The sequence below is a fragment of the Hippocampus bargibanti genome, linkage group LG06 (assembly GCF_051943395.1).
Source record: "Hippocampus bargibanti isolate YZ-2025 linkage group LG06, ASM5194339v1, whole genome shotgun sequence".
Taxonomy (NCBI): domain Eukaryota; kingdom Metazoa; phylum Chordata; class Actinopteri; order Syngnathiformes; family Syngnathidae; genus Hippocampus; species Hippocampus bargibanti.
In genome coordinates, this window is record NC_142739.1 from 9,118,357 (window position 1) to 9,142,293 (window position 23,937).

General features: G+C 41.3%; 1 protein-coding gene across 3 annotated transcripts; it reads right to left on the reverse strand.

Annotated features, from left to right (window-relative positions):
- Window positions 1-1,830: 1,830 nt before the first annotated feature.
- On the reverse strand, window positions 1,831-19,421 carry LOC148896341 (uncharacterized). 3 transcript variants are annotated; one of them, XM_088998894.1, is made up of 26 exons: window positions 19,283-19,421; window positions 16,973-17,057; window positions 16,826-16,891; window positions 16,247-16,410; window positions 14,578-14,715; window positions 14,440-14,493; window positions 14,316-14,369; window positions 14,070-14,123; window positions 13,889-13,942; window positions 11,909-11,962; window positions 11,764-11,817; window positions 11,148-11,201; window positions 10,985-11,038; window positions 9,763-9,807; window positions 7,904-7,957; window positions 7,550-7,603; window positions 7,423-7,476; window positions 6,208-6,279; window positions 6,080-6,115; window positions 5,883-5,927; window positions 5,777-5,809; window positions 5,090-5,236; window positions 4,758-4,934; window positions 3,124-3,214; window positions 2,955-3,032; window positions 1,831-2,659 (listed from the first exon to the last, which is right to left on the reverse strand). In XM_088998894.1, exons 1-26 carry the CDS (start codon window positions 19,301-19,303, stop codon window positions 2,460-2,462), a joined length of 1,992 nt encoding a protein of 663 aa, XP_088855020.1. In that variant the 5' UTR covers window positions 19,304-19,421; the 3' UTR covers window positions 1,831-2,459. The 3 variants fall into 3 exon arrangements, with proteins under 3 accessions (XP_088855020.1, XP_088855019.1, XP_088855021.1); XM_088998893.1 differs by having other exon boundaries at window positions 16,145-16,410; XM_088998895.1 differs by lacking the exons at window positions 16,247-16,410; window positions 16,826-16,891; window positions 16,973-17,057; window positions 19,283-19,421 and adding an exon at window positions 16,122-16,245.
- Window positions 19,422-23,937: the final 4,516 nt, after the last annotated feature.

Here is a 23,937-nt window from a genome sequence, read left to right on the forward strand (position 1 = left end):
GAAGTCTTGTTTTTGAGTTGGTGACGAGTCCGTACGTGACGTCACGAAAGGACCACCCACTGACCGTGAAAAGGACGCATTGTCGCATTGTCCTTCCATCACGTCAATGTATTTTGCTGTAGTTGTTTGGTCTGTGGACCTCGTGTTGCACCCAAAAGCCGCCAGAGGGCGTCCAAGCGCCATTTAAGAATTTATCAGCCTGTAGAAACGGAGGTGGCCACAGGATGTCGCCATTTTGTGCCTCTTTTTTTATGAGATTGTCCCCCAATGTTGCCTCAAAATGGCCCAAATAAATTATTTAATCGATTGCAAACATGTATGCTTTGCTCTTCAGAACTATTTAAATCATATTCATAACTGGATGTGTAACAAGAAAGCATATTATCTGAATCTGAAGCCATTGTTTTGATTCACAAGCAATGCAAGACGTATTGCCGTGCTGATAAATTCCTTATATGGAGCTTGGACGCCCTCTTCTGGCCTCCTGGCGGCTTTTGGTTGCAACACGAGGTCCCCAGACCAAACAGATAGAGCAAAATACATTGACGTGATGGAAGGACCGCTACAATGCGTCTTTTTTACGGTAAAGGGTGGTCCTTTAGTGACGTCACGTACGGACTTGTCACCAACTCAAAAACAAGACTTCCTGAATATCCAACGCGAGTCTTAAAACGTAAAATATAGCGATATACGGTGGAATCTTTGTAAAATACGCTCAGTAGAACACAACTTATGGACACAACTTGTCGGGAGACGTCGGTTGTCCTTTAAAACAGGGAGGATCTGGCTGTCGAGGAACCAGACATTTCTAGCGCTGTGCTAACCACCATGCCACCCAATAGTATTTTTAAATAAAAATGTACAATGAACTGATTCGGGATGTATCGCAGCACATGTGTGCCTGGGAATGTATCCAATTTCACTTTTTTAAAATTGTAACATTTTACAAAACATTTATTCATCATTATCTGCAGATATTGCATCATTGTTCGGTGTTTGTGCTGTAAAGACTGGGAGGGTAATTTAATATTTGTCCATGTGGCAAGACAGACGAATATTAAATTGCATTGTTCCTCTGAGTGACTTAATGGTGCACGTCATTAAGGTCGTGGCACCATTAGGTCATGGTGCCAGTCATGGAGACGTTTTAAAAAGGGCAACTGCAATTGGGCTCTGTGCTAACCACTCGACTACTGGGCCGCCCATCATAATAATAATAGTAATAATATTAATAATAGCAAAAATACTACTACTATTAGTAGTAGTACTACTACTAATAATAAAAAAAAAAATAATAGCAAAACTGCTACTACTACTACTAATAATAAAAATAATACTAATGATACTAATATTAATAATAATAAAAATACTCCTACTATTAAGAATACTACTAGTACTAATAATAATAATAATAATACATTCATAAGCGCCTTTCAAAACTCTCAAGCGCCTTTCAAAGCACCTAAGGACTCTTTACAATTAAAAGAACAATAAACACCATCATAGTTGAGTGCATAATGACATGTTATTTTTCATCAATTTTTAAAAACTTCTGAATGGGAAAATCTTTTATATCCTTAGACCAAATCAACAGTGGGGAAAACTATAGCACCCTAGCTATCCAACCAGACCACTCTGATACAGATTTGATGTTTTATTTTGAAATAAAAGGCCTCTGAAAAGTGACAACATATTGATATTGTTCATCAATTTTTCAAAATTTCTAAATGGGAAAATCTTCGATATCCCTGGAACAAATCAACACTGGGGGAAACTATACAGCACCCCCATCCAACCGTTAAAAAAAATAAGCAAAACTTAAAACAAATAGAACGTTTTGAAGGTATTTATTTAAAAATGTATTTGTTTTTCAAACCATGGTACATCTCAAAGCAGTTTACAAAATTCACGGAATTATTAATAAACTTCACATTGAATGGAATTTTGAAGTGAAGTGTGTGTGAAAAAAACAACCCTTTATGGTGATCAATCAATGCTGTGACAAGAAAATGATGAGGACATGGATAAAACAAAACAGCAATTTATCTGAAACATTTCAGAACAAAGTACATGCATTTGAGATATTTTACATCATATTTACACGACATCCGCTGTAACTGCGACCAAATATGCATCCAATGTTTTTGTTTTTTTTTAACTTTGAGTACATTCACAAATATTTACGGAAAAATAGTGAGTCAGTATGCAGATGTTGGTGTAGAATTTCATGACAAGAGAGAAAAAAAACAAAGTTGGAATAAAGATGCAAAATAACAAAATGAGTATAAAGTTACTGTATGTCTTGTTAATACTTCCCAATGGCACCGAAGGCGTATTTGTTTTCATCAGCTTACAAATGTCCCCACTCTGGGACGATTGATTAATGGCTTTCTGATTAAAGTTTAAATCATGCAAAATGATGGTGATCAAGTGACTTTCCCACGAAGGAAATGTTTCATTTAAGAGCTGCGAGGTCCCTTAACCAGACCCTGCTCTTTGCGCATCACTGGTGCGTGGATGCTGCAATCTCGAGCCTCGCAGAAACCTGGAATACCGGCGATTCCTATCATCCCGGGGATGCCCATTGAACCTGGGAAGCCACGGGCGCCGCGCGGGCCCTCCATGCCATTTTTGGCAATGCCAGGCTCACCCGTAAAACCTGAGCAAATAAGAAAAATGGACTTGAGCTTCTGTAAAAGAAACAAAAACTGTTTTTATATTAAAGTGTTCAGCATCTCATTGGTTTATGTCACAGGACTTATTTGTATTATGAATCATTTCTTAAATAGGAAAATAATGCTTTGTGCCAAAATAATTGGATTGTATCATTTCCCAAAGCATACTTGATGATGTCTTCCTAATGTGCCACGAGGCACATCGATTGAGAATCACAGATTTATTCACAAACAAGCTAACTGCTTCGGTAAATCGAAACAATGAAAACATGGTCTCACCAGGGACTCCTTGTGGTCCATCAAGTCCCGGAAAGCCTATTCCTGGATCGCCTGCAATTCCTTTCGGACCCTTTTTGCCTTGTCAAAAAAGGTCCCCCATCAACTACCACACATCAATTCAAAATAGATTTTTGAAAACCAGGAAAGAAAAAAAATACTGAGAGCAAACCTCGTTCACCCTCCGCTCCTTTCTCTCCGTCCAGGCCTCGGTCTCCCTGAACGCCGCGGGATCCTTTGGATCCAACTTTGCCTGCTTTGCCCTACATGAGATGATGGGTGGGAAGTGTGTTCATAAATATTAATCATATGATTGATACTTTCTTGAATTGAAGATGAATATATATAATATGAATAGGAATATTTTGAAAGAATATGAAACACATAAAAAAAATGTGTTTCATATTTATTCAAAATAAGACAAGTAAATATTAATTATTAGAATGTATTGTAATTGCAAAAAAAGTAGGTAACACAATTGCAATTTTTTTGCATGTAATTATTACCTATATGTATACTGTATTATATTTTAAATTGAAATGAAGTGTTGTAAAATATATATATATATATAAATTTGCAATAAATTGAATCAATAATTTCATTGATCATTTCAAAACATAATTTCTTTTTTTTTCGGGCTTTGCAATTCTCAATGATCACATGTGAAAAAAAACTGGACACTTGTAAATATGGGTTGATGCAATATATCAAGATGCTTTTCTTGATACTTGCACTCTGTACAGTTTTTTCATGAAACAGTCTTGCACATTTTCATTTGCACAGTATACAGTTGACATTTTTATTTTGTTATGCTTAGAATATCTTGTTTTCTATCCTTTCACCCCCCCCCTCCACACCACCCCCTTTCAAATTGCTGCTGTGGACTGCAAATTTCCCCATTGTGGGAAGAATAAAGGTTTTCTGATTCTGATATAAAACAGTATTTTTAAAATGAAGACATTTCAAAAACATGTAATTCTTTGTAAACTAGTATCAGGTGTAGTATTTTGATAAAATGTATTTTCTTTTTATCATGGGTTTGTAACAGCCCCATTTTATATTTGAAATGTATTTATTCATTCTATTTTGTTCTTTATTTAGTAATGTATGACATTTGAAGTCACGCTGTTTCTGTGGAATAACTCAAAATGCTAAAAGCAAATTTTGCTACCCGTGTCGACTGAAATAAAACCTGATGCTAAACCTGATGTTTAGTTGTCAAAACGCATTTATTAACAGATTCACTGCCATTCACGACTGAATTCGGCAATTGAAAATGACATAGAGCGCCATTCCCAAATTTGTTAGGGTTTTCTTTTTCATGCTTGGTTGCCGATAAAGCACTGGCCATGGATTCTGGCAATGTTTTTTTCTTCTCCACAAGGGGGCAGATTTTCCCCTTTTTCCATTTTAGCGCTTTGTTCCAGCTTCAGCTGTTGTTAAAACTCTATATAAACCAATATGTATGTATTGCATTGTATTTTGGACAGCCACCCTCATTTCAAGCTCAGATAACTCCAAAACCGTATAATTTGGGAATTCACTCTTTTTCTGATGAATGAATAGAGTCTAAGGATTCTAATGCTGTATTGAATGTTTATGTAGTCGTAAAACTTAATATTTTGTGGGTTCTGGAATTCAAGTGACAATGACCAAAAAAATATTGGCACTGGAGTGGACACATTTTTGTACACGTCTGGCAGTGAATGAGTTAATATAAAGAATTACAACCAAAATAAAAAAGAATTGTTACTCCCTCCTTTCATCATCCTGTGTACATCACACAGAGCTCAAAACATATCTCACCGTTTTGCCGGGTGGTCCTGCAGGTCCTTTGGCTCCTGGAGGTCCAATAAGCGTGCGGTTGTTGATGGGACATCCTTGCGTGCACTTAGCACGGATGGAGGTGGCGTACTGTGAGAGCTGAGCGGTGACCACGCCACGACACAGCTGTAGTACCTGCTCGTCTGACAACCCGGGACCCTGAAGGCAACATTTGGTTAGGTTTGCTAACCCGAACGCATTTTCCCCTTTTTTTTTTTTTTTTTTACAAATCCCGTTTTCAATTTTCCACCACCTTGAAGTATTCTGTTTTTTTTCAAGCATTCTGAAATGTTTCAATTTCTAACAGGACTCACAATGGGACCTTGAACTCCTTTGGATCCGGCTTGGCCTCTGGCGCCAGGGTCTCCCAAGGGGCCGCGGTTACCTCGGGTTCCTGGGATGCCGGGAGGACCCACGGGACCAGGATTGCCGTTACGACCGACCGTACCTTTGAGACCACGCTGGACAGACAGGCAAGGGAGGCAATTGTGTGGTGACATTAACGGTTTAAATGGCTACCTCGAATAAGCAATACAACAAATATCCACCAATAAGCTCATCTGGCGCGTCAAAATTAGTGTGAGGCTTCAAAAAAGGCTTCAAAAAAGGCTTCAAAAAACTGCCTCGCCTTGTAGCAGAAGTTAACCCCTCCCCTAAATTTCCTTAACACAAATACGTTTGAAGTGCCTCCAACAAGGCATTTTGAGTGAACACAGAAGTGTTGGCAGTGGAATTAAAATAAATAAATAAAAATCAAGCAGCTTTTTGAACTTGACATTTATAAAAAAATAAATACATACAAAATGTCTTTAACTTCTTGTTTGTATTTTGTTGAACTTTCAAAATGGGGAAGCCCTTTGTGGCGTGAACCCTCTCAGGGACAGCGTTAACTCTGATGGATGGTTTATCATGGGATTAAAGGGTGCATGAAAGGCATTCAAAGTTTTTCAAGTGTGTGTTTTTTATTTTTATTTTTGATGGAGTCTGAGTGCCAAACACACCTCTCCTTTGTCTCCACGATCGCCAACCGCACTCTGGAAGGAGAAACCAAGGTCACCCAAGAGCGATATTTAAATACTGTATGTCATACGTTCTGCAAAACCTTACCTTTTGTCCTTTTTGGCCCTTCATCCCTTTCCGACCCTTTGCACCCTTCCATGTGAAAATAAAACACAATACAGTCAATGAGGAAGCAAGAAGAAGGAAGCAAAGCGATCAGAATTTCCAGAAGCAAGTTGATGAGCAAACAAGAATTATGAGAACAATAACAGCAAACAGCGCTTGGCCGGAAGGTCTGTTCTCACCAATTCGCCGTCCGGTCCGGTCTCGCCTTTGGCCCCCTGCAGAAGACAAAACAAACACACACGCATCATTGAGAAGTGACGTCTAGATTGTGTGGTTGTCTGTGTTGTTTTGTGAAGTGAGAACTCACGAGGGGTCCCCGGAGGCCCATTGGTCCTGGCTTGCCAGGTAACCCAGCATCTCCTTGCTCGCCTCCTGGACCCTGATTTTTTAAAAAAGGAACATTTTTCATGAATCATGAACAAAGTGAAAACAAAGTGAAATGAAGAAAATATACGACAGTGATACCTCAGCTTACGAATTTAATTGATTGCCAGAAAGTGTGTGGAAGGCGAAAAGTGTGTCTTCCAAACATTAATTTCCCATAGGAAACCATTAAAAATGATAATAATCTGTTCCCAGGTCCCCATAAAACATAATTTTCTACTAAATAAGACTTAAAAAGACACAAAAATACATAATTTTATGTATAGTAAATGTGCTACTGTATTGTAATTAAAGAAATAAACTGTACTGTCTAATAAAGTCGTTTTATTTACCTCTGTGATGGTCGTTGATGTAGTTGCCTCTTGATCATGCGAGTGAAGTTGCCGTGCTTTCTCGGTGATAATACCCTCACTAACACGTTCCCCTGTGAGCTGCTTCTCGTTAATCCAAATCAACATAAATTTTTCAACCTCTTCTATTGCCTGAGACCGTTGCTTAGACAACACAGAAACACCCTTAGCCACACGTAGCAATGGTCGACTTAGCATACTGGTACTGGGACGCTAAATCACACAAACGCACACCTCGTTCGTGTTTTTTGATGATCTCCTTCTTCTGCTCGACCGTAATTTTGTTTTGTGTCCTCTTTGGCTGAACACGAGCCTGTGGTGGGGTCTTTTTCGGTCCCAAATATGCTAAAAGTATCCACTCGATAGCAAACCACGTATGCACTCAGAGAAAGGGTGTGGAAAAGTAGTCCAGCAGCCACGGTGGCACTGTTCGGCCGTGTGATTTGGTGTTCTTCCGCTGAAAAGTAGTCCGCCAGCCATTGTGGCGCTCCGCGTGTTTCCTGAAAACTAGTTTGTATGCCAAGATTATATTCTCGTTAATTTAATGTTCGTATAGCGAAACGTTTGTTTGCTAAAGCATTCGGAAACTGAGGTATCACTGTATTTGGAACAAATTTGTGGTTACACTGACAGAAAGTAAATTCGGAGTTGGAGAACAATATTCAGGCACTCATCGGTAGGACATATTGTATGACAACTCTAACATGTCCATAACGATGCATCAATTCCACAAAGAAGTGCTGACTTGGCTTCGGGTGTCTAAAATGTGCGCTGCAGCCCTCACTCACCACAGAGCCCACTCTGCCTTGAGGTCCTCGAATGCCCCGCTCGCCTTTGCTGCCCTGCAAGAGTTACCAACAACCACTTCAGCAGCGTGCTCCACTTGGGAAGAGTGCCTAAAAATGGCGGCGTCACCTTGGCGCCAAAGGAACCTGGCTCTCCCATCAGGCCTGGGACACCAATGGGACCCTGAGGAGAGAAACGTGAAGATTCAGTTGATTGAGTAAATTGTACCAGGCTTTAATACATTTTTTATGGTCAGGAAAATGTCAATGTAAATTGTACATTTTACAAACACACACACACACACACACACACACACACACACACACACACACACACACGCATATACTTAAAAAATACATACAAATAAATACATGCAAACATTTTTTTAAATTAACACAATGCAAATTTTACAGTACTCTTTTTAATGTAAATGCATGGTAATCAGACATAAGGAATAGTATATAAATTTAATGACACACTCACATCTTCTCCAGGGTCACCATCGCTGCCCGGAACGCCGCCAAGACCTTTGGTACCCTGCCAAAGAGATAATATACTGTGTTTTAATTTGAAATTTTAATGATTGTAAAGCCGGAGTCCCTCAATGTGCAATTTATACCTTGGTCCCGGCAAAGTCAATTATTGGGAAGTATTTCTGCTTTTTCCAGAACTAAAAAGATTCACAGAAGTCTCAAAAATATTTGAAAATATCAAACAAGAGTGTTTTGGTTATATTTTTGTATGTTTAAAGTGTGTCCATTTAAAGTGTGTCCATGTACATTTTTGGTGTGATGGTGAAGAAAATTTGAAAGTAAAAGTCAGTGAAGTTGACTGAAAAATATTTTACTGCTATCAATGGTAAGGGAGACTATTTCCAAGATTTTTTTCCAGTCTGTCTTGGTATCTTATTTTTATTTTTTATTATTTGACGTGATGTGAAACCAAAATCGAAAGTATGCCAAATCATAAACCTTCCTCTAATGGGTGGTGCATATTTAACAGAAGTTTAGTTTTTCTCTGACTAAGAACAAAAGTTAAAGCCCAATGAGAGGCAATAAGGAAAGAGATTAGCGGACTTCCTCTGTGAGCGTGAATGACAATAACTTTGGCCTGATGTCTCAACATGCTGGAAATTGTTATTTATCATAGGCATCTCCGGACAAAATTCAAATACATATACAGTGGTACCTCTCTGTACGAAATCAATTGGTTCTGGAAAAAATGTCTTCATTTCAAAGTACCAAGGGGTTTCCCGTGTGCTTTCTAAAGCATAAAATGCATCAAAATATGTAACAAATACATGTTACAATTAGATTTTTCCACAACAAATGAGAGTAATGCATAATGTAAAAAAAGAATAGAGTAAAAAATTAAAATGAGGATCATTTAATTTATAACTTAGTCTTAGTTTTCTTCCTTAGTTCATGTTTTCTCTCAAAAATGTCTTTTGCCTGCCATAACGATCCTTCGAAAATGTCCAAAGTAAACGACAGTATAGTGAAAGATGGCACGACATCTGAACACTTTTTCCGTGTGAATCACATTCATGTAAAATTATTGAAACGGCTCACGGCTTGAGGGCCGAATGACGAGGTTGCAGCATAGACACATATGCGTTAGTTAGCTGGCCAGCTAGCCATCTATCAACACAAATTAACACATCCGGTAGAGATCCCTCTTAGCCAATGGGATGCCAGGTTGATGCTGGGTAATTGGCAATGGCAGAACTGCTTCGATAATGTTGCGTACATGAAACTCAGATATGCGAGAAGCAGGCCATACTGTACTGTACTGTATACATATTTTCTTAAGTATCTTGACATTTCTATCGTAACAAGAAGCAATATTTGTTTGTTTTGGCGTTTCATAACTTGAATATTTCGTATGAGGAGACATTCATAAGTACAGGTATCACTGTATAGGATAATAATAATAATAATAATAATAATAATAATAATAATAATAATAATAAGAAGAAGAAGAATAATAAGAAGAAGATTTATTTTTAAGCGCCTTTCAAAGCTCACGAGGACACTTTACGCTGGTGCAAATGGCTGCCGCTGCTCCCCCGCACAAAAAAATCCAGTGACCGTAAAGTGTCAGTGAGAGTTTTGAAAGGCACTTAGAAATTAAATGTATTATTATTATTTACAATTAGAAAACAGGCATATAACTAGATAATTTATTCATACATCTATACAAAAGTGAAGACTTCACTTTTGTACAGATGACGGCTGAAGAAACCTTCTCATCGATCATACATGTATGGTATCATCTACTTTATTACGGCTTGAACATTGACAAGATGCAATAAATGATAATGACAAATGGTAAATGTGTACCTTTGGGCCGCTGCGTCCAAGTCCACCAGGCTCACCATGATAACCCTGCAGGAGACAAACAAGGAAGTATTCAGACAAAATGAAGACAAATACAATACAATAAAATACATATTGACTTAAGGGACAACCGAAACAATTTTTTTGTTTCCTAACTGACATCAGAAAAACGTTTTATAGCATCTAAAATAGTCAAAACAAGCAGGCTGAGATTTTTAGTCAAATGCAAAACACCAATAAAAATGAGTTAAAGTGTCCCAAAACTAGTTCACAATGACCTCAGGATGGCGAGTTTCAGAAGGTCCCTAATTCGTGACGTCACGCCAAGACGTCTTGCCTTACTCTAGATTTGAGTCTAGAATCAAAACAATGGCTTCAGATTCAGAGAAGATGCTTTCTTGTTACTCATCCAGTTATGAATATGATTCAAATAGTTCTGAAGAGGAAAGCATAAATGTTTGCAATCGATTAAAGAAGTCCTTCCGGATCATTTTCAGGCGTCTGGACTCCAATGTAGCGTCCCGGAAAATGCACAAGATGGCGCACAAGCTCCGTTGGAAATGGGCTGATTTGTATTCTGGGAATTTGTGTCAACTAGTATCAAATAGCAGTCTTGGTGCAACACACAACGATTCAACATCACATTATTTATGTGTTATCCTTCTAATTTTGCCATCAACACTGATCAACACAGTGTTTTCAGACGAAAAAAGTACCCAAAATGCATTGTGTGTCGCTTTCTCGGTCAGGGGCGTTCCAGACGTGACGTCACGTTAGGCATCGTCATCAACTCGAAAACAAGACTTCCGGAATATTCAGCACGAGTCTTAAAACGTAAAATCTATCTATATGCGGTGGAACCTTTGTAAAATACGCGCAGTAGAAGCCATTTGAAGTGATTTTGCAAATTATGGACACAACTTGTCCAAAGGCGTCGGTTGTCCTTTAAATAGCGCTTTAAAAACAGCTGCAGCTGTAACAAAGCGCTTAACATGGACAGCTACCAAATGTAGAGAATAAAGCAGTCACAAAGATAGTTGAAAGCACCAGGGAGTAATTTAAATACACTAAATATACACATACATTTAAAAACAATAAAAGATACAGAAATAAAGAACTACAGTGGTGAGGAGGAGTCCAATAAATGAAGCTGCTCGCAATTTACGGATTCCATGTGGTTTAAATGCAGGAAAGGAAAACAGAGGACATGTGCGCCGTGTCCTACATTGTATCCCCTGTCGCCAATGTCTCCTGGGAATCCGGGTGCTCCAGTTTGACCCTGCAGAATTAAAGAAGACATTGATAACAAACAGAAAATGTTCCTGGTCAATAGCTTTCATCATACTTTCTCTGATATAAATTCAATTGTTCATTTTCCAATTACGTACCTTGCGTCCATCTGGTCCTGGAACTCCCAATTTCCCTTCTTCACCCACGGAGCCCTGGTTAGAAAAAAAAATCATGTCATGCATGACAAGTCAAGATTGAGTTTGCAAATTTCAATCTGTTAGCAAGATTTGAATGTAGCATCACTTCTGATGCTTTCCCTCTCATTTGATATTATCTATTCTATATTTAAATATTATTTGTTAAAAAAGATTTATGTACACTGTCAAGTTTCAATAAATAGATTTTGACATTCATTTCAGTTCATTTTGAGAACAGGGCAGTGGGCTATTCATTTGTCCTTGGGGCGAGTTATTATCTGTTTGCGGAATATATTTATTTATTGTGGAGGGGTGTTGGGGGGTGTTGCTTGGGTCACATGCTGAGTTGGTAGGCTGCCTTATTTATGTTTGGAAAGTTACAAACATTAAATAATACCGGTTTCATGTGTTTTTGAAATGTATAAGCGATTGAAAATATGAGATAATTATGTGGCCACCATTTCCCAAAGCAAGCGATGCAGCGTGATATATATTGACCCTTGAATTGTTTAGTTAGCAGTCAAGTTCTTTTTGCTAAGTGGAGCAAATACATTTTCCACTCTAACCAAATTTTTACCTTGGGACCTTTACCTCCTCTTGATCCCGGGGAGCCAGCATCACCTCGAGAACCCTGAGAAAACAAAATAGTAACAATACATATTTGACTTTCAGATTAAACCTGAATGGATTGAATTTTTGAGTGTGTTGCCGTAATTCCGTACAGCGTTACCGGTCCCTCCGACTCCTCCTCGTGGTCCCTCCATGCCGGAATCGCCCTACAAAATAAGAAGCCTCATACCACCATGTGATCCCAGACGGGCCAAAATGTGACATTGTCGTTTGTCTTGCGTTCATGTCGCGCTCTGGCACTTTAAGAAGACCTTCAGGCAATTTTAGTCTGTGTTTCTTCACAAAACTAAGCCAGCCAGAATGAACATTTTGAGGATTCGGCTGGCCTTGAATTGACCTTTCATTATTTAAAAGTTGAAGTTCTTGCATGTCTCCTGATGAAGCTACTTTTTAACCGATTACAATTTGACTGTAGGCTATTCGTTAACATTCGTCGAAGGGTGTACTTCTTTGTTTGCAACTGTGTGACGTCCAATTGGGGATTTCCTATTTTGACCAGGAGATGATTTGATTGGATAAGCCTTTATTAGTCTCACGGTAGAGAAATTTACATTTCACAGCAGCAAAGTGATGAAAGGAAGAGGAAAGTAAAGAAAGGAGTAGAAAAACAAAATACAGGAGCTGCTAGAAAGGCAGCCAGTTCGCGGTGGCGTCTTGAAGTCAAAATAACAAAAAACAAAACTAAATAACAAATAAAATGACAACACAAAGACACAGAGAGCCATTAATTCTTATGCACTTTCTTTACCCTCTTTGTTGCATGAAGCAGCTCTAGATAAAAGAGGAGAGGATGGAATGGGGGAGGGTTAACCTGGTCAATGGCAGCCAGATCTTGGAAAGGCGTGATTGGGACAAACTGCCTCCCAAACAAAAACCCGAGAAGTTGTTTGTTTGTTTGTTTTCAACTTCCATGCTTCAGAAAATAATGAATCGCCTGTTTTCAACCCGTTTCAGTCCGCGACTGGATGAATGCGTGGCTTGAGGAACCCGCCATGAGAAGAAAGGAGCGTCAGCGCAGAGCGCCGATGCATATGTGGAACTGACGCGGCTGAGAATTGAAGGAGATTTACGTGGGACAGGAGATGTGAGACAGTCTCTTTTTGTCAATGGATGCTACAGCTGCGTGTTTGCTTTCAACATTTAGCTTGTAGGCGACGTGCACATTCCACCATGACGTCCCGGTTGAAAAGCACACTTTGATCCTCTCCTCTTTCGTCTAAAACTGCTTCGTGTAACAAAGAGGGTACAGAAAGTGCTTAAGAATGAAAGGGTTGCGTTGTCATATTATTTGTTATTTAGTTTTTTTATTCTTTTCACTTCAAGATGGCGCCGCGAAAGTGACTGCCTTTCCAGCAGCTCCTGTATTTTGTTGTTCTACTTATTTCTTTCCTTTTCTCTTCCTTTCATAATTTTGCTGCTCTGAAATGCACATTTCTCCACTGCGAGACTAAAAAAGGTAAATCCAATCCAAATTCTGAATGAGCACACAGGCGACCGTAACGCTTAACTGAAACAGAAAGGGGCGGCCAAGAAACGGTTCAAACAGTCAGTGACTGATTTTATCGTTAATCTCAAAAAAGCGGTTAGAATTCCCCCACCCACTGGACAAGTGAGGGCGTGTGAGAATGTCAATAGAGAAATGATGCGGTGCTATAGAGGCTCATTCCGGCAGAAACCAAACCCTGACAGCTTTACTTGATAAAAGAAAAAAAAGCACATTCTAATTTCATGGGAGGCTTTTCCTGTTTTGATTACTCAAAATGCATCCGCAACCAAATCTGACCAAAAGCCATTTTTGTAGAGTGAAAACACATCGATTCAGGCCTCCCTATAAACTAATCCCCCATTTTGTTTTCTGGAACCGATCAGTTATTTGAGGGGAAAACATTCTTTGCCTATTTGCATACATTTGCCTTGTTTATGGAACATTCTGTATTTGGAACTCAAATCGAATAATCATCTAAGCAATCCGACACATTTTGGATTTGCATCACTTTCTTTCACTAGCGCTGCGGGTTGAATTATTCCGTGTGCTTTTTGTGTTGCCTCATCGAGATCACTGACGGATTTACCTTCAGACCCGGATCGCCACCTTCACCCCGGTCGCCTATGAGTCCTGGTTCTCCCTAGTTAAAAAAAAAAAAAATATTATTATTATAAAAAAACAAGAACAATGTCAGTGTAATGTATGTATTCTATCATTTACTCTGTCAAATTTGTTCACAAACTGTTCTCTTCCGACTCTTTACTTACCATGCCGCCAGAGAAACCCGAACCTCCATCTTCGCCTTCGGGTCCGGGATCACCCTGATACAAAAGGCCAAACACAGACACAAACAAACAAAATTCCAGGTTTTGCCTTAAAAAAAAGATGAACTGATTATTTTTGGAATGTACAGTGATTTAACTCATCACTTTACTTTCCAATCTATTTAGTGTCAGGTGTGGTTGTCACGGCAACATCATCTATGTCTCCATCAGTTATTTTGAGTTACTTACCACTGGGCCAGCATCTCCTCTTCGACCCGATACCCCTTTTATCCCTTTATAACCCTAAAGACAGAACTTGGTGCTTCATTTCTCCGCATTGTTGGCTTTAGAACGTCATTTGTTTGAGTGTCACCTCTCTGCCTTGCTGCCCAGGTGCTCCCATTTTACCATGCATGCCTCGCAAGCCCTGATAAGAAGTGAGGGGACATAATAAGTCTTCTGATAAACCATTCTCGAAGGCTACATCAGAATCGTTTTGACACGTGGGTACCTTGGGTCCAGCGAACCCGGCGAATCCGGGTTCTCCAGGTTCACAGTCGCACTCGGTTGGACCCTCCTCGCCGAGGGCCGTGTCGCCACCAGACTCCTCTGAGGACCCGGCGTCAGGTCCCCTGTGCTTGAACGGAACCTGAAACAGTGACATGATTCTGACATCGGACATCTTGTTTATTGCCGATGTAGAATGACCGTGTGTGTCCATTTACAATGTAAGGCAATGGTTATAGGGCCGGAATTGAACCCTGCACTGTTAGGCCGACGTGCTCACCAGTTGACCACTGTGGCGCCCCTGATTTCTTTTTAAAATAATGAATCATTGTGGTCTTCAGATTGCATCATAACATTTTTTAAATACTGTAAATCTCTTTGAAAAGCATATAGCCACTATTTCATTTACCAACAGGTTTTTTTTGTAACTTGCATCTTTATTATTTTTATAACATTTAAGACCATTTAATTAAACATTTGAATACAGATTGCCTTGTGGCCAATTTGTATAACATTATCATTTTGTAACTGCAAATTATTCAACAAGGAAAACAACCAATCAACCCATCAAACAAAAATAAAAACACAGCAATGACAATAAAGAGAAAAAAAAGGTGATTGTTACCAACAGGTTTTAAATATTGCTATTGAGAGTTCAACTCTCGACATATAATTAATATCAATATTGCTATCAGCCATAAGACCTAATTTTATTCTTCTGTTTTTTTATTGGAAGCAAAGGTGATAACAGCAATAATGGCCTCGATTTTACTTCTTACAATTGGCTATATTTATATACAGGTAACATCCGACTTACGACCGGCTCGATTTACGACCACCACCGCCACACCCTATTTTAATTCTACGCCTTGCACACCTCACTCACGCGTTAGCAGTCCGGCAACGCGTAGGACAATTTTGGCCAGCCAGCATCTCACTCTCGCACAGAAATGTATCGCGTGATGGCACGGAGGGGGGAGTGTCCACCAACGCCGGCCGTGGCCCGGCCAGGACTAAAGCCGAGGCTGGTCGGGGGTCGGCGCTCACGATCGCCGGGACGAAAACGCCGCATCGGGCCTTCCGCCGACGCCGCCACGTCTTTGAGACAGTTCGTTCTGCTTCGGCGCGAGGTAGCGGTTCAGGCGCGTCGGCACGCTGACGGCCGTGGAGTCGGTCGGCGCGGAGAGGGCAACAGGTAGACCACTCCTCTTTCGGGAGGGTGACTCAAAAAGATGCGTCCAACTGAGTCCCTCACTGCAGCAATGTTCTCTCCCGAAAGATGAGTGTGTAAAAGTGATTGACAACTTTGTCAGACGAGTACAGGTTTGCTTGCAATGAAATGGTGGGCATTTGGAACACATCTTGGGAAAGTCATAAATTGATCGAAATAGCTGAAACTCTGGTGAATGGTCTTCCATAAACTGATTCATGTGTGGTTGTAATTTGAAATAAATAGATTTTTAATCAAAGCCACAATTGCAATTTTCAAGGGTACGCATCTTTTTGGGTCACACTGTATATATATATTCTTTTCTATTTCTGGCCTACCTTGGTCAAAAGTACTTTCTGACCTTCAATTGGGTGCTCGGGCATGAAATTCTGTTCCCCATCCATAATCTGTATCTGGTTCTTTTGGCCGTACAAACCACACACCTGCCTAGATGTGCACCCACCTTCCTCCGACCCAGTCTGTCCTCCTTGGCGTAGTGTGACTCCGTGGGGGTGACGTAAGGGAAGGCGTCCTCGGTGATCATGGTGACCTGGGTGGGGGCGGGCCCGTAAGGGTCGTAGTCATCCTCCTCGGGATTCTGGTCCTCATCGTAACCATTGGAAGACTCTAGTGGAAATGATGTTGTCCGTTAGTGTTAGTGTTAGTAGCACACAAATTCTGAAAAATAGCCATGCCAGAGCCGTAACGAGTCAGGATTGAACCGTCGTTGACCATTCAACAGAACCCAGAGAAATAATCTACTGAAGGGACATGTTTGGATTCTGCCGAGCAACAAGCTGAAGATGAGTCACAAGTAAAAATAATGACAGGAATTCTGTTTTCAGGAATCAGATATATGAACTAAAAAGGACTTTATTTCGCAAAGTACTATTGATTGTGCTACATTATTGCTTTTGAAAGTGACATTTCTTCATAAAAGCACAACAGTATACACAAATTTTCAGTCAAGGTGGGAAATAATGTCTGGTCCACCCACATCATTAAAGCAAGACTGGCCAACCTTAAATTGCATGTAACCTACCAGGCTGCGGGGGCCTCAAGTGGTCATAAGGGTCCAGGATTGAGCCTTCAAAGGTGTGATCCTCACCTACACATTTAAGCCACATATACATGATGAGTTGATTCATCGCATGTGTCCTAAAACATGAGATCCATCAAAGGCCCGGACCCGAGTGGTTTCCGGAATATTCTTCCTGGCAGAGAGCGCAGACGGCGCACAGCAGCAGGATAAGCAGCGTCCGGGGCCAGCATGTCTGGAGGCAAACGCATGTTAAATCAACAAGTTATCCCTTAAAGGACAACCAACGTCTCCGGACAAGTTGTGTCCATAATTTGTAAAATGGCTTTAAATGACTTCTACTAAGCGTATTTTAATAAGATTCCACCGCATATAGCTATATTTTACGTTTTAAGACTCGCGCTGAATATTCAGGAAGTCTTGTTTTTGAGATGGTGACAAGTCCGTACGTGACGTCACGAAAGGAACGCCCCTTGCCCGAAAAAAGACGCATTGTAGCGGTCCTTCCATCACATCAGTGTATTTTACTTGTTTGGTCTGGGGACCTCGTGTTGCACCCAAATGCCGCCAGAAGAGGGCTTCCAAGCTCTATGTTAGGAATTTATCAGCCTGTGGAAACGGAGGTGGCCACAGGAGGTCGCCATTTTGTGCCTCCTTTTCGGTGAGACAATGTTGCCTCATAATGGCACGGAATAAATTCTTTAATCGATTGCAAACATGTATGTTTTCCTCTTCAGAACTATTTGAATCATATTCATAACTGGATGTGTAACAAGAAAGCATATTCTCCGAATCTGAAGCCAATGTTTTGATTCTCCAGCAATGCAAGACGTCTTGGCGTGACGTCACTAACTGGGGGCGGGACTTTCTGAAAATGCCCAATTCGCAGCTCAATTTTTTGCAGATTTTGGACACTTTAACTCATTTTTATTGGTGTTTTGCATTTGAATAAAAATATCATACTGCGTGTTTTGGGTATTTTAGATGCTATAAACATATTTCTGATGTCAGTTAAGAAACAAAAAAGTGACGTTGGTTGTCCTTTAAGATTCACCCTGCACTGCAGTGGACAGATGATGAAATTACATGGATTGCGAATGGGTTCAAATTATAACAAATATGTTCGACTTTATTGTAAGAAACAATGGAAAAGACCAAGAGTTGAGTCAAGGTAAGGAAGATGAGAAATAGATGACTGGACATCCACGTTAAAAAAAAAAAAACAAAAAAAAACAAGATGACCTTCTATTGCAGAATTGAGATTTTGCAGTTTTTTTTAATGTGTGCTATTGTTACTATATTCTATTTTACTATATTTTACTGATCTTATTTTCTCTAATAGGCTAATCTTCAAACTTGTAAGTATCTGGCAAACTTTCAACCAATCACATCCAGTAAAGGGTTGGGTTAGTTTGCGCATGAGTACAAAATAGTTAATAGAAAAAATAAAAATTCCAATTCGTTTATCTGCTGAAAATATGTGCTTGATTTGTCCTTTTATTTTCGGTCAGCGTTTTATAAAAACTGGATTCTAACTTTGTTTGAAATTCCTGATGCTTAACATTGCTGTATTCTTCAGCATGTCATTCCTGATGAGAAACAGTAGAAGTTAAAAGGTGGAAATATTCACTTTTAATCTTAGTGATTGAAATGCATAAAAACAGCAATTATAATAAGCCAAAATAGAAGCACAAACCCCACTTTTTAACATTAATTGATTTGGAACCGACACTGATGACCCCACTGGACCCCAAGGCCTGCAAGGTTTCGGAATTGGGCAGTCTTTTCCGTTTTGAGATGATGGAATTTTACCCATTTTATTTAGCAATTTACGCTCTAATTATGATGTGATGATGACACATTTTCATACAAGAGAATGTTTGTCTTCTAGTACCCAATAAAGTGCTCAGGGATTATTTTAAAGATGTTGCTTGTTTTTCCAACAGTAAACGAGTGGGAAAAAAATGAACCCATTTAAATAGAGATGGGTGGATGGATAGATGGATAAATTTAGATATATATAGATATTTTGGGGTATTTTGACAATTTTCTGTAATTAAATGCGCCAAATTACTTAATTTGGGAATTATGATGTCAGTAGTTGAAAGGAAAAAAAACTGACATATAAAATAACTGACAATTGTGTAAATGTGCATTTTTTTCTCCTGTTCACATAAAAGTGCAAGATGACTTGATGACCACATGCACTGTAAAAACTAGAATTTCTATTCGTTACGGGACTCATCAAGGTTTATTCTATTTACCTGAAGGCCATACATAAACTGTAGAGTGTCCTTGAGAGTTTTGAAAGGCGCTTATCAATAAAATGTATGATTATTTTACATACAAAAAAAGTTCATATTCAATGCTTTTGCAATCTTTCGCAACCCTGTTTGACCCTTCTTCTCCTCTTTAATGTCCGCCGGCCGGGCCATCGCAAGGCCGGATCGTCACGCTCACCTTGTCACTGGAGGCTTCCATGGTGCCGATTAAGTCCTCTCGATGACACCACACCGCCGACAGGAGCAAAACACCAAAAAGCAAAGCAGCTACGATGTCACGGCTCGTTGGTCCTCACAGCATGGTTCGCCTGGTCCACGGTTGCCCTTCCTGGACGCTCGATTCTCTGGTTCTCTGCGGGAGCCGTCAGGTTCCCAGGAGGCTGGCGGGACCCTCGGTGAGCATTCTCATCCAATACGTGTTCTTGTCAACTGGGTGAGAAATACCTGACGCAGCATCTACAAAGTAGAAGAGGACACAGGAGGAGGCAGGGGGGTGAGAGTCATGCAGGCGCTTATCAAGAATAAATACGTTATTGGGATTGCGGGCGTATTTTTCAGATGGAAATTTACAGCTAAATTTGAACTTTTTCAACCAAATTATACAAAAAAAGAAGATGAACAAAAAATAACTGATAATATGATAAGGTGTCCATTATTAGGAACCTCTTTGGAGCTCTTAGAACTGTACCAAATGTTTGGTGTTTATTTTAGCAACAAGAAAGGTGGTGTGTTGTTATGAATTATATACTATATGAAGACACAACAACAAAAAAGTGACATAAAAGGGAAAGGTGACCTTTGGGCCTACTCTGGTGTGGCAAGCTAGTCCAACATTCCATGGCTTGGCTTGGCAAAATACCGCCAGCCAATCAGGGGGTGAGGAGGGCCGAGTCTAACCTGACAAACAGAAAAAGAGAGCAGGGTTGTTCTATTTTCAATTTTCGCTTCTAAGTTATCTTCACACGTTAAAACGATTTAAGTTACATTGCACTTCAAAATGTAAATCAACCAACATAAATTATTGTGTGTACTTATTTCCATTTTTTTAGAAGAAGGGATAAAAAATCCTCGTCTCACCCACCATGGGTGGTGTCTCTCCCCAATTTTTTTAGCTCGGGTCCTCTACCAGAGGCCAGGAAGCTTGGGGGTTCTGCGCAGTATTCGTGCTGTTCCTAGCAGTCGCTTTTCTGGACCGAGATATCTGATGTTGTTCCCGGGATCTGTTGCAACCACTCGTCGAGTTTGGGGGTCACTGCCCCGAGTGTGACCTTTACCTTCCAGGCTCTCCAGCTCCTCTCTGAGCCCTTAGTATTTCTCGATTGTCTCATGTTCCTTCTTTCTGATGTTTCCATCACTTGGGACCGCTACATCCACGACAACGGCTTTCCTTTCCCCTTTATCTATGACCACGATATCTGGTTGGTTGGCCATTACCATCTTGTCAGTCTGTATCTGGAAGTCTAACAAGATCTTTGCTCGGTCATTCTCCATCACCTTGGGAGGTGTTTCCCATTTTGACCTTGGGGTTTCCAGTCCATACTCCGCACAGATGTTTCGGTAGACTATGCCAGCCACCTGGTTATGGCGCTCCATGTAGGCTTTCCCTGCCAGCATCTTACACCCTGCAGTTACGTGTTGGATTGTCTCAGGTGCCTCTTTGCACAACCTACACCTTGGGTCTTGTCTGGTGTGGTATATCCCTGCCTCTATGGCTCTGGTGTTCAGGGCCTGCTCTTGGGCAGCCAGGATGAGTGCCTCTGTGCTGTCCTTTAGGCCAGCCCTCTCTAGCCACTGATAGGACTTCTTGAGATCAGCCACTTCTGTTATGGTTCGGTGGTACATCCCGTGTAGGGGCTTTTCCTCCCATGTCCCTCATCCAGCACCTCATCCTCTGTTCCCCATTGTCGGAGACATTCTCTGAGTACATCATCCGTTGGAGCCTTCTCTTTGATGTATTCATGGAGCTTGGATGTTTCATCGTGGACAGTGGCTCTCACACTCACTAGTCCCCGGCCTCCTTCCTTCCGGCTTGTGTACAGTCTCAGGGTGCTGGACTTGGGATGGAACCCTCCGTGCATGGTGAGGAGTTTTCGGGTCTTAACATCCGTGGTCTGAATCTCTTCCTTTGGCCACCTTATTATTCCTGCGTGGTATCTGATCACTGGCAGGGCATAGCTGTTTATTGCCCAGGTCTTGTTCTTGCCATTGAGCTGGCTTCTGAGGACTTGCCTCACCCGCTGGAGGTATTTGGTCGTAGCCACTTCCCTTGTTGCGAGTTCGAGGTTGCCATTGGCCTGTGGTATACCGAGGTACTTGTAGCTGTTTTCAATGTCTGCTATTGTTCCTTCAGGGAGTGAGACCCCTTCAGTGTGGACTACCTTGCCCCTCTTAGTCACCATCCGACTCCAGCCCGAATGACATCCCAATGTCACTGCTGTAGATCTTGGTTGTGTGGATCAGGGAGTCTATGTCCCTTTCACTCTTAGCATACAGCTTTATGTCATCCATGTAGAGGAGGTGACTGATTGTAGCTCCATTTCTGAGGTGGTATCCATAGCCTGTCTTGGTGATTATTTGGCTGAGGGGGTTCAGTCCTATGCAGAACAGCAGTGGGGAGAGTGCATCACCTTGGTATTTGCCACATTTGATGGACACTTGCGTTAGTGGCTTGCCATTGGCTTCAAGTGTGGTTTTCCACATCCTCATTGAGTTTGCAACGAAGGCTGTCAGGGTCCTGTTGACCTTATAAAACTCCAAGCATTCACTGATCCATGTGTGTGGCATCGAGTCATATGCTTTCTTGTAATCAATCCATGCTGTGCACAGGTTGGTATGTCGGGACCTGCAGTCTTGTGCGACTGTTCTGTCAACCAGCAGCTGATGTTTGGCACCTCTAGTATCTCTACCAATGCATTTCTCTGCTTTGCTCATGTATTGATCCATGTGTTCACTTATCTTAGCCGCAATGATGCCTGACATGAGCTTTCATGTTGTGGAGAGACAGGTTATTGGCCGATAGTTGGAAGGAACTGCACCCTTTGACGAATCCTTCATGGTCAGGATTGTTCGCCCTTTGGTTAGCCATCCTGGGTGAGTCCCATTCATCAGCAACTGTTTGTGCTGCTAGGCGCTCGTGGAGTGCTGTGAGTTTCTTTAGCCAGTAGGTGTGGACCATATCCGGACCTGGTGACGTCCAGTTTTTCATACCGGAGACTCTTTCTTGTATGTCTGCCGCTGTGATGGTAACTGGGTTCTGTTCAGGGAGGTTGCTGTGCTCCTCTTTCAGAGTCACCAGCCGTTGTGCACTGCTGTTATGTACGACCTCCTTCTCCCACATGCCTTTCCAGTATCTTTCAGTTTCCAGCCTTGGAGGGTCTGCTCTGCTTTTGGAACCCTGCCACTGAGCATAATAATAATCCATTTCATTTTTAAGCGCCTTTCAAAACTCTCAAGGACACTTTGCAGTCACAGGAATTTTTTTTTCTGCGGGTGAGCGGCGGCAGCCACACGCGCCAGCGTTCACTCAACCCGGAAGTAACTCAAATAGATAGAAAGCTAGCTAGCTAGCTAATAGGTAAAGTAATGATAACACATGTCATTTATAAGCGCCTTTTAAAACTCTCAAGGACACTTTACAGTCACAGGCTACACTTACGCAGGTTGTGTTGCGAACAGCCTGTTTATCCTTCTGGCCTCATTCTCTTTCGTGTACCTCTTTAGGCGACTGGACAAGGCCTGGAGCCTTTGTTTGGCAGTTTCGAGTGCTTCAGGTATGATTATCTGCATGTACCTCTTGGGTATTGGCCTTTTATTCACACCTCTCTGGGTCTCCGTCAACTGACTCACATCTTTCCGAGCCGCCTTGATCTTAGCCTCCAACCGTCTTTTCCATGGTGGGTAACGGATCTCGTGGCTCTCATGGTTGCTCTTGTAGCCAAGCATCTCTAGGATCACTGATGCTGAAGCTTATATCAGCTCATTGGTTTCCGTGATCGTTCCGGTCGGGGTCGCTCTCAGTGCTGCATTCACAGTTTCCATGAGACTTTCAGGTGGTACTTCACTTAGCCATTGTAATCGGTTTCTTAGTTGCCCAGTTTTCATTCTTGCCATGATCTTATTTCTCAGGTCAGTTGCTGCTTCGCTCAGCATTTCATTCATTGGGGCTGGCTTCCCAATCTCATCATTCATTGGGGCTTGCCTCCCAATCTCTGGTCTAACCTCTACCTCTGATGTGGCAGCCTGGGGCCCTTCACCTTGGAATTTGTGTTGTACCTCATCAATCTCAAGTTGTGATAGCAATTGCCGTTTGTGGATATTGGAACACAAGTTTGGCATATGGGAGACGAGGGTTCAAATCCCGCTTGAGGCAGAGAAAAATGAGCACAAAACATCATCCTGTGGGTCTTTGGGCAAGACCCTTCACACTAATGCCTACCTCATACAATGAGACAATAAATCGAATGACATGCCGGCTCAGACGTCGCCCGGCCAAACAAGGTCTGCGTTAGGTGCTGGGGAACCAGAATACCTTGATGAAAAATGGGCTACTGGGACAAAGCGGAGATGGATGAGATGCGATAACATGGCTCTGTTGGTATGCTACTACTCAAGCAACCCAAGTCAGAGGGGTTAAATGCGGAGAATGGGGGCGGAATGGTTAGTTCGAAACCCACAGTCATGGTTGACCACGAAACAACTAGTAGCTCAATGTTCCAATATCCACAAACGGCAATTGCTATCACAACTTGAGATTGATGAGGTACAACACAAATTCCAAGGTGAAGGGCCCCAGGCTGCCACATCAGAGGAATAGGTTAGACCAGAGATACAGGG

Coding starts and splice junctions, on each gene's coding strand:
- LOC148896341 (XM_088998893.1), bottom strand. CDS start 19,303: ATGGAAGCCTCCAGTGACAAG. Junction 14,494..14,577: donor CCGGGTTCGCTGGACCCAAG/GTACCCACGTGT, acceptor ACTTCTTATCAG/GGCTTGCGAGGCATGCATGG. Junction 3,215..4,757: donor CAGGACCACCCGGCAAAACG/GTGAGATATGTT, acceptor CATCTCATGTAG/GGCAAAGCAGGCAAAGTTGG.